General features: G+C 34.4%; 1 protein-coding gene across 1 annotated transcript in view; it reads right to left on the reverse strand.

The window, feature by feature from the left end:
- gbe1b (glucan (1,4-alpha-), branching enzyme 1b) overlaps positions 1-10,823 on the reverse strand; it is a 200,863-nt gene that overhangs the window by 6,093 nt on the left and 183,947 nt on the right. Inside the window, exon 17 of the mRNA XM_016238020.1 lies at positions 5,851-5,968. Coding sequence (XP_016093506.1) covers positions 5,851-5,968 — 118 coding nt within the window. The remainder of the gene's footprint in view (positions 1-5,850; positions 5,969-10,823) is intronic.

Below are 10,823 nucleotides of genomic sequence, written 5' to 3' on the forward strand. Positions count from 1 at the left end.
AAAGTGAAAGGGTAGAATTTTTCACTCGCTCGGCGCCTCCGCAGTCTGACTCTGCATGCGTCGCTTTAAGAGTGCGCCGCGTGTCAGCCTGCGCAACGCCTTCAGATGGCAAATGAGAGTTTATTGTCACTCATGGAAACAGAGGTGGTGAGCTGATGGACCCATTAAAGAGAAGAAACAGAGAAGAGGGATGAAAAGTTTACGCACACTCGCGCCGACTTTGAAGCTGCGGCCTTTAAATAAATCATGGAGAAAAATTGCGCAGAAAGGGACCTTATGTGGCACCTGCCAACGATCACAATGATTAATTTCTATCTTATGCAGGTGCGTCAGCTCTGAGCTGCGGAAAAGACAAATATCAGAGAGAAATCGTCGCCAAATACCGCTCTGGTGTCTGTGCAAGTCTTCCTTTATTCCCTGCTGGGAATGCTACTGGTCGCACACTTGTTAAAATCAACTTTGCGTTTGGCAGAAAGTGGGTGGGAAGCGATATAGTGCTTTCTGAATTAATAAAGTGCTACAAAGAAAGAAAAAAGAGAATGTGTAATTTTGGGGGTTTAATTGATGAAGGCTGTCTTCATGCAGCTGGGGCTTCGAGAGGAGGTAAAAGAGGAGGTTTTGCACAGGCTTGCGCAGAACCCGATGTACTTTGCATGAGGGTGAAAGTACAGTTAAAAATATAAGCTATAGGGATGTGCTACAAACGATGCACTTTAAAAATCGAACAATTCTGAGCAACTACTAAAAAGAAGCCCTGTATCATTAGGATCCACAAGACCCAAGACGCAGTGTCGTGTTCAGAAATAGCTACTGCGTGCAACTGAATGAAACTGAATGCATTTATATATATATATATATTATTGAAGGCAGTGAAATTGTCCAAACGCTGCTTTGATAACTGTAGCATGTGTTTGTAGAGAGGATTAATTTAAAGATGAATTTAAGATAGGGATTAAACATTAAAACTCAAATTGTTTCAGCCACTTTAAAAGCACTACATCTTAAGCATTAGTGATATTTATTTATTTATATACTATTATAGTATTTAGTTATATTTTGAATAAAATGTCATTTTAATTTTAGTATAAGTTATGGCAATTTTGTTATGGGTTTTTGACATTTTATTTATTTATTTAATTGTTTATTTAGAGTTTTAGTACTTCAAGTTAAACTAAATTTCAGTTTGTTGCCAGCACAACATGTTCATTTAAGTTCCTTAAAGTTTTTGTATGCGTTTCATGTAACATTTTAAATTTTTTTATATTTAATTTTTTAATAGTTTTTGTTACAACACTGGAAAGTATTTTTAAATGTGTATAATATATATATATATATATATATATATATATATATATATATATATATATATATACATATTATTATTAATAATGTTAATAAATATTATTATTACTTTATTTGACCCTCTAACTCTAGCACTCTCTATTCTAATTCCATTTCATCTGTTTTCTTTTTTGAATAAAAAAAAACACTTGACCCTCTATCACTTGCACTCTCTATATTCTTTTACTTGTTTTTGTTGTATGTGTGTGTGTGTATATATATATATATATATGCTATTCTTGCTGTATCTTGCCGTTTAAGACCATGAAATGCTGATTCTTTGGAGAGATTTGGATGTGCATTAAATTGATCAATATAAATTCAGACTTATATATCACTATCAATTTCACAGAGTGCGGGTCATGTCAATTCAACTTCAGAACCACAACATAAACCTGTCTACTAGTTAGCAATCACATTCATATGCAGTGAGAAGACTAAATCTCAATACAATACTTTAACACAACTATATGTTCTGCATGAAGTAAGCAGCACTAATAAGTAAAGCTCCAGCACTTACTGTATCCTTGACACTATATATATCAATGCATAAAAAAATTAAACCATCACAAAGTCAATGTTTCTGAATTATGCATTTAGCTCAGTTTCGCTGCTCTTTTCTGTCAAAGGCCTTGAGATCTCTTCAACCCCTGAGGTCTTCTAGAGTAAGTTCTGCAAGTTTAATAGTATGAAAATAATACAGTTCATAAATAATGCAGCTTTAATAGATGCCTGTTACAGTATCGGAGCACCTGCTACTGTATCAGTTAGAACATGATGACTGTGAGCATAAGTAATTTAAGATTCACATGTGGCTTGTGCAGGAGCATTTCATTGGTTGGACCTATTGAACGAACCCACCCTTTCACTCAATGAGTCAGTGTTTAGAAATTGAATGAGACTTGGACCAGCACAAGACCTGTTGTTTGTGTTCGAACATTTTTAGTAAATCTATAGACAATTAATAATGAGACTTGATTCAGTTGACTCAGTTAATGAAACAGTAGAGTAAATGATTCAATGACTCACTCATTACCAGTGTTATTTTAGTATCATTGAGATACCATTATAGTTTTGACTAATATCATGAATTAGATTTCTAAAGTTTTAGTATATTTGTTTTTAGTCATTTTTAAGTATTTGTACATTTTTGCAATTTTGTGTTTTTTATTATTTTTAATGTTTAGATAATTTTACACATTTCATTTCAGTTTGAATTTGAGTTATTTTTAATTTCTGTAATGAAAATGAAAATGAGAATTGTTTCTCTGCGGCAACTAGCTAAAACAAGATTTAAAAATATATATATTTTTTTAGTTAAAGTTTTATGGTTTTAATTAATAACCCTGCTAATAACAAACTATAATTTTACACATTTTATTTCAGTTTTAGTATTTAGTATTTTAGTATTGTTAGTTAAACTAAATTAAATTGAGAAATGTTTCTCTGGCAACTAGCTAAAAAAAAAAAAAAAGAGTTTATGTTTTTTAGTTAAAGGTTTTATGGTTTTAGCTAATAACCCTGCTATTAACATATGAAAAGTAAATTATGACCTACTGACCGATATAACCTGCAGTAAGAGTCACTCAACAAATCAGGGAACAATTTTGAATAAAAAATTGAATAAAAACCCCATTCCTAGTGTGTAAGTACCTCTACAATTTTCTGTGTCTATATGAACTTTGTATTCTTTGTAGGGAAAAAGCAGCATGAACATTCTTCAAAATATCTTCGTTTGTGCTCCACAGAAGAAAGTCAACAACATGAGTGTGGATATATTGTATTCATGAATTCAGTCTATTAATTTGGTCCCAAGCAGTCATGCAACTAAGCAAACCTAAGAAAACAAACGTCAGTTATGCAAATCTTTATTTTGCCACCTTTTACCTACAAGCTCAAGATTGGTCCACACGCTCTGCTTAACAATTACTAAATTATGTTGACAACAGGACAAGTCAGCAAAACGGAAAGTTTGCTTTTGAATTTTTATGGATCTTATTAAATCGTCAGCAGGCCCTTAGGTAAGGAGATGAGGGGGACGACAAAGAAAATATGAGAAAAATAGGGGAGTGTTCGGAAGCGAGGGAGGAATGAAGACTTGCATCACGATCTACGGCCTGAAATGGGGGTTTTGAATTTCACGCTATGCATTTAATTTCAATAAGGCCTATGGAAAGAGAATACACAATATGACAGCTGGAACCCAAGAGATAGAAGAACTTATCTGATGGAGACACGTGACTCGCTAGATTAATTGAACTATGACTACTATAGATAGTGTTGCACTTGACTCCCGTTTATTACTGCTCTGATAAAGAGCCTAATGCATAAAAGGAGCCCAATAGCGACTGCATGGTTTCGAATGTGTACATGCATTACTTGAGTAATGCATGGTTTAAAATGTTGTACATTGCTCCAGTTCAATCACAAAGTCTTGCCTTGAGCTTCAATGAAAGCTCTTTCAGTTTTCAAACAGAGAAGGCATTTTGTATGCTAATGCAGGAAATTAAAACAATACAAAGGAGAACATTTGTCTCAGGATGGCACTGTTGTCACAAAGCTTTCCAGGTTTAGAAATCACACTTAAAGGAATGATTCACCCCCAAAATTAAAAATTGATTAAATGTATTACCCCCTCAGACCATCTAAGATGTATATGAGTTTATTTTTGTTCATCGGAACAGATTGGGAGAAATTTAGCATTACTTCAATGGGATCTTCAAGCAGTGAATGGGTGCCGTCAGAATGAGAGTCCAAACAGCTGATAAAAACATCACAATAATGAACAAGTAATCCACACATCTCCAGTCCATCAATTAACACCGTGTGAAGCGAAAAGCTTCATGTTTGTAAGAAACAAATCCATCATTAAAATTGTTGCTTTCAGCTATTGCTTTCTCCCGTGGAAAAGTCATCTCGTCTGAATCAGGAGAGAAATATGCACTGTTTACAAATGGAAACAGTCCAAAACGGATATAAAACAAAACAAATATGCTGGTGGATTTTGATGATTGAAGACAAAAGGGATTGGACTTTTTCACTAAAGGAAGTGTTGTTATAGATTATGGACTTGTTTGTTTTTTACCAGAAGGGATTGTTTAAAGTTAAAATGTCTTAATAATGAATTTGATCTTACTAACATGCAGCTTTTTGTTTCACAAGATGTTAAATGAGGGTCTGGAGCCATTTGGATTACTTTATTATTGTGATGTTTTTATCAGCTGTTTGGGATTCTCATTCTGACGGCACCCATTCTCTGCAGAGGATCCATTCGTGAGCTACAGATTTAATGTTACATTTCTCTAAATCTGTTCTTACACTCTTAAAAATAAAGGTGCTTCACGATGCCATAGAAGAACCTTTTTGTCTAAATGGTTCCATAAAGAACCTTTAACATCTGAAGAACCCTTCTGTTTCACAAAAGGTTCTTTGTGGCGAAAGAAGGTTCTTCAGATTACAAAAAGGTAAGCAAGAGATGGTTCTTTAAAGAACCTTTGACTGAATGGTTCTTTGTGGAACCAAAAATGGTTCTTCTATGGCATCGCTTGAAGAACCTTTTGAAGCACCTTTATTTTTAAGAGTGTTTGAAGAAAAAAAACTCTTTACATCTAGGACAGAGGATAAGTACATTTTCAGCAAATTTTCTTTTTTTGGGTGAACTATTCCTTTAAAAATCTCATATATCCAGGTTTTTCATGATAGATGTTGTGGGTTGATTTATAATAAGAACTATCTTGATGTTTAGCTGTTTTGGCTTATTTTAAATAATTTAAAGTCATCTTAAGGCCACCTTAGATCTTTGCCGAGGCCCCTGGCTTCTAGTTAAGAACCACTAGTGTAAATGTCTATTATGTCATTAATATTAATCAAACAACTGTATTAAGAAGAAAAGAAGAAACTGTACATATTTTAATTATAGACTTGCTTTTTAGTCAAACTCCAACAGCATCAATATTAATTTATTTGATCTACGAATCATGTAGTGGAGAATACGTCAATTATTTAGGTAGGGTTGTTTTACATTTAATTTCTGTGAATGTTTACTTGAACACCTGATACAGTACTGCTGTTAGATACCTGGACACCACTGTTTACTTCGTTTGCATCTTTGTTCTGTTGTATTAACTTGATCCAGTTCTTGTAATGTGATTCTTGAATCTTTATTTGATTACTGAACACCTAATTAAATGAGAAGTTGTTTACTCGTTTTTAATTACTTGGGCAATTTTAAAGGCTACGTTCTATTACTTTAATTTAATTTGTATATATTTATATGAATATAATTAAAGTGTGAGTTTAATACCATAATAGTTTTTGCTGTGGTATTAAAATTGGTATTGAGAAATTTAAGTGGTATTGTTTTCAATGTGCTCTAATAGCACTCTGAGCTCCATTAAACAAATATCCTCGCATATTTTCCAGCACAGACAAAGAAAAACAGACTCTGTTGGCATATGAATGTTGCATGTTGCTATATGTTTATGGTAACAGATAGTATAGTTTGTTTACCAATATAGAGTTGGGCAGGTTGTTGAATTCCATTGGTTCAGTGAAGAACTCAGTGTTGTGGTCCAGTCTGCCATGACCTCCATACTGGATTTCATCCGAGTCCAGTTTGATCTTATATCTGGAGAACAGTGTGGTTAAGGAACCCAAAGAGATACTGGAGACACAACTTATGAGAAGGAGAAGATAAATAAGTCACATTACAGTAAACTATACTCTTTTCTTTCTTTATATGATTTTGATGGACAAAGTATCAACTGATGGATCAAATAAACATATGGATCCATCTATCCACCAAAATGCTTGGATATGATGCTCTTAAAGTTACTTTCTGTTATTATTTACCCAAAACAAGCCATGGTGTCCACTGGATGTGAACTGGTTGTCCACTTTCTAGAGACACTTTTCAGCTCGTCAGAATGCAGAGCTGCACTGCAAGTCAACAGCACTGATTGCTTTGAGCTCCTCCGAGACAATGACACACATTTGTCCCACATAAACACGCACGCCAAAACCGATGAGCCACCACATCAACAATTCCAGGCAGAATTATTTATCCATTTCAAAATATTAATAATGTATTCCATCAAAAAAAAGTTTCAAACAACATGAAACGTGCACTCACACAATTTCACTCTGTCTGTGCTATGCTGACTAAATTAAATATTTAAAAAAGTAATTGCCTAGACTCATGACCGGAATAAGAAATATCTTTGACAGAGAGCATAAAAGAATAATGAAGACACATTTAGTGAAAACTGGAAATCTATTTCATGCTTTTGTGTTTTACGTTTTAAGTTATACACCCCCCAAAAATGGAAAGATGCCTTGAAAATTTAAGGTGCTGAGCTTGCTGAACATCTGGACTGCCTCATATATTTCCATTATACGTGCATTAATGCTGAAATGATCTGTGCTAACTGACAGCATGTCACAGATGCTGTTGCTAGAGCTAAAGTTAAATCGAATCATTATTTAAAAAGACAACATAAAACAACTTAACTTCAATAAAGTGTCATTTTTCCAAGTGAAACAATATTAAGTGGAAAATAATGTAGGATAAAACTGGTTCATTTTACTTTCCTTTGCAAACGGGTACAAAAAAGGAAGAAACATCACAAAAGAAAGTCTGTAAAAGACTGCAGTTAAGTTACTGCATTTAATTAAAACTGATGAGTTGTGCACAGTAAGATCAGGGACATTTATTAAGATAAATAGTAAAAATAAATAAATAAATAAATAAATAGTTCAGGGACATTTATTAAGATAAAGAGTCACATTTAAGAGTCAATTTCATGTTTTCTTTTCTTCCTTTTTAACATTTCTTTTTTTTTAATAATGCTAAAAAAAGACGTGATTCTTAACTGGGGAAGCAGGGAAAACAACCAGTTATTATTCATACAATCAGCCATAGTTAAATCAATAGTTATTTAAAATAAATAGACTTCATTTTTGAAAAAGGGAGTAAATACTTTTTAATAAAACTACATTATTGCACAGCAGGCAATGTAGTTAATGGAAATATTATTATACAATATTATATCAAATGTACATTTTTTAAAATTATTTATATGCACAACGACAACAATTAACATTTATTATTTGTAATAATAATAATAATAATAATAAAAACAAAATAAAACAAATTATTATTATTATCAATATTTGTCCTTTAGGAAATTTCTGCTTGCTTTTAGTACTGTTGGATTGCCATAATAAGGGTCCTGAAGTAAAACCAGTTCAGAACGTTTTAGTTTTAGTGACATGCAAAAAAGAGCTGTGACTTTCGCCATTTAATTGCCATGCAAATATATAGTTTTCACCCTTGAAGTGTAAGTAAACAACTGTATTCCTGTGGCACAAGGAAGGAAAAGACGGAGAACCTGGAGTCCCCAGTCTCTCCACTCCTGCTCTCCATCTCTGTTTACCTTGGCCTCTCAGGGGTTTAAACAGTTGTGAGTTGTAACAAACATGCAGACAGGCGTCTAATTGGCTGCTTGAATAATCACCTCCTATCCCCATGGGCTAGTGGTGGGTCTTCGTGTTATCCTCAAACACTCTCTTACTCTGCCCCGGAGCTGGAGCACACTTGGCTTTTACTGCCAGCTTGCTGGCTTTGATAGCGATGATTAAAAAGAAGTGTTGCTTGGCGTATTGTTCCTGCTGAGGATGACGACAGATGCCCCCTCCCGACCCTACTCCCCCATACTCCTATTTGCATTGAATTCTCTCACTGATAGAACAAACTTCCTTTGTTATGGATATTTCTGAGATGTTATCAGGAAGAGAGTGAGAAAAACAAAATGATCTGATGCCTTCTTTTTTCTCTCAGAGAGAATTAATGGGGGCTTCATATAAGTTGCTTACTGTCAGGATTTATATAACAAGTAACTAAAACATTTTGACGTTTGGATCACATAACTAGCTCCATATGGGTCCTGTGAAAGGTGTGTTTTTATTAGTGCTGTCAAACAATTAATCGTGATTAATAGCATTCAAAATAAAAGTTTTTGCTTATATAATATGTTTACTGTGTAGATTTATTATGTATATATAAATACACACACATATAATTATATTTACTGTAAAAATATAATACAAATATTTACATTTGTATACATGTATACAGTCGTGGTCAGAATTATTGGCACCCTTGGTAAATATGATCAAAGAAGGCTGTGAAAATAAATCTGCATTGTTAATCATTTTGATCTTTAATTTTTTTTTAAATCACAAATATCTAACCTTTCATTGAACTAAAACAATTGAAAATGGGGGAAAATCTCATTATGAAATAAATGTTTTTCTCAAATACACGTTGGACACAATTATTGGCACCCCTAGAAATTCTTATGAGTAAAATATCTGTGAAGTATATTCCCATTCATATTTACAATTTTGAGCATACCAGGGTGATTATGAACATGAAATTATCTAGCCATGGCTTCCTGTTTCACAGGAATATAAATAAGAGGGAAAACAAAGGCCAAATTCCCTTAATCATTGTAGGATCTCTGTCTTACAACGGACCCACTTACACTATTGAGTCACACATGAAACAATCACATTCCATTGAGACAAACTGAGGAGCCCTATGCAGCCAGCTGCGGTCGTAAAACTCATGCAGGGTCAGTGAAGTGTTGAAGCAGTTCCTGTACTATCTAGCGTATCATCTCAAGAGACTCAAATAAAAAAAAAAACAGTGCTTAAACCCTAACTCAAACTAGGACACAAAACTATCTTTGTTTTACGGGCTTTCAAGGACCAGATGCGTGATACCCCTGACCATTTAACACATAAATTGCTAAATCCGATCAACAAAAGAGACAATTTTAGAGCTCCCTGTCCAGCAGAAGGATGGCAGATCCATTTACAGTGTGTAATATGTGAAGTTTAGTGTTTAACGTAAACTTGTGATAATTGCAGAATATTGAAATAAGTGAAGAGCTGTAGGTAATGTAGCATTATGTAATGTAGGCACGCTCCGCCTTGCAACAAGTCGATTGGAAGGTCGCGTCGTGGGACGGACTTATGCAGCGGATCAAAAACCCAATGCAGAACAGATTTGCTTGTTTGCTTTCGCCTGTCGCCGTGTTAAGAGGAATCCAACTTGTGCTCACACGCTTACCATCAAAGCGATCGGTCATCTAAAACTCAAACACTTCAGTGAAACTTCGGGATCTTCAGAGGACTCTGAGTCTTGCAAACTCAGACTGTAGCAAAACTGCTCAAGCTTCTGGCGTCATCAAGAGACCAACCAATCCAACGAGGGGTCTCCCAAAAGGACGTCATCCAAACGTCACCTCAGCGACCAATCCGAAAGCTCCGGGGTTCCTTCAGCAGCCATCCAGGAAGCCTTCGTCAGTAACGGGAAATCACCTCAGCTTTTCAGCTGTCAACCCAGCAGAACGCAAGTAAACGAACAAAATCTTATCTCTGCTGAACTGGTAAACAAGCTAATTTAAGCAGTAAACATAAGCTAAAATTCTCTGCTTGGTGAATTCTCTCAGGTGAATTTAAATCACTCGTGAAAACGAGTTAGAACTTTGAAACTTCATGCAACTCCGTCAACTCTCATTCTAAAGAAACTGTATGTTTGTGTGTATGTGTGTTTTAGCTTAGTTTTGATGTAATCTAAAATAGCCAATAAAATTCATGTTTCATTTATAAAGAACCATTGTTTGGTGTCATATAATTTTAAGGTTAAAACTTTTGCCAAAAGATCCCTTGTTACCTAGCTCGTAGCTTACTTATACTAATTACTATAATAGCTTACTTATAATAATTGTATTGACCGTGGCCAGGGAAATACAAAGATTCAAGTTGTTAAAATATACTAAGAATCACCGGCTCGCTGGACGACGCTTGATTTAAAGTGTAAACTATCAGATTTTAATTCAGTTTTAATCAGCTTGACACAGAATTTTCAGATTCGAGTCCTTTCAAAACCTGAGCTAGAAATAAAATTAATGATTAATTCCCTTCTAGAATTAGCGACTCACAAATGAGTTAATTTCATTACATCATCCATCACAATGAGAAAAACCAAAGAATATATTTCTGATGTGCAGCAAAAGATAATTGAGCTTCACAAATTAGAAAGTGACTATAAGAAAAGAGCTAGAGCAGTGAAAATTCCCATTTCTACCATCAGGGCAATAATTAAGAATTTCCAATCAACAGAAAATGTTACAAATCTGCCTGGAAGATGACATGTGTCTATATCGTCCTAATGCACGGTGAGGAGGAGAGTTTGAGAGGCTAAAGACTCTTCAAGGACCACAGCTGGAGAATTGCAAAAAATAGTTGAGTCTCGGGGTCAGAAAACCTTAAAAAAATAAATAAATCAAACAGCACCTACACACCACATGTTGTTTGGGAGGGTTTCAAGAACAAAAAAAAAATCAAGAAAAGAAAATGCTCTCATCCAAAAACAAACTCCGGCATATTCAGTTATCAGACACGACTGGAACTTC

This window comes from Sinocyclocheilus grahami, unplaced genomic scaffold, assembly GCF_001515645.1.
Source record: "Sinocyclocheilus grahami isolate Dianchi unplaced genomic scaffold, SAMN03320097.WGS_v1.1 scaffold529.1, whole genome shotgun sequence".
Lineage (NCBI taxonomy): Eukaryota > Metazoa > Chordata > Actinopteri > Cypriniformes > Cyprinidae > Sinocyclocheilus > Sinocyclocheilus grahami.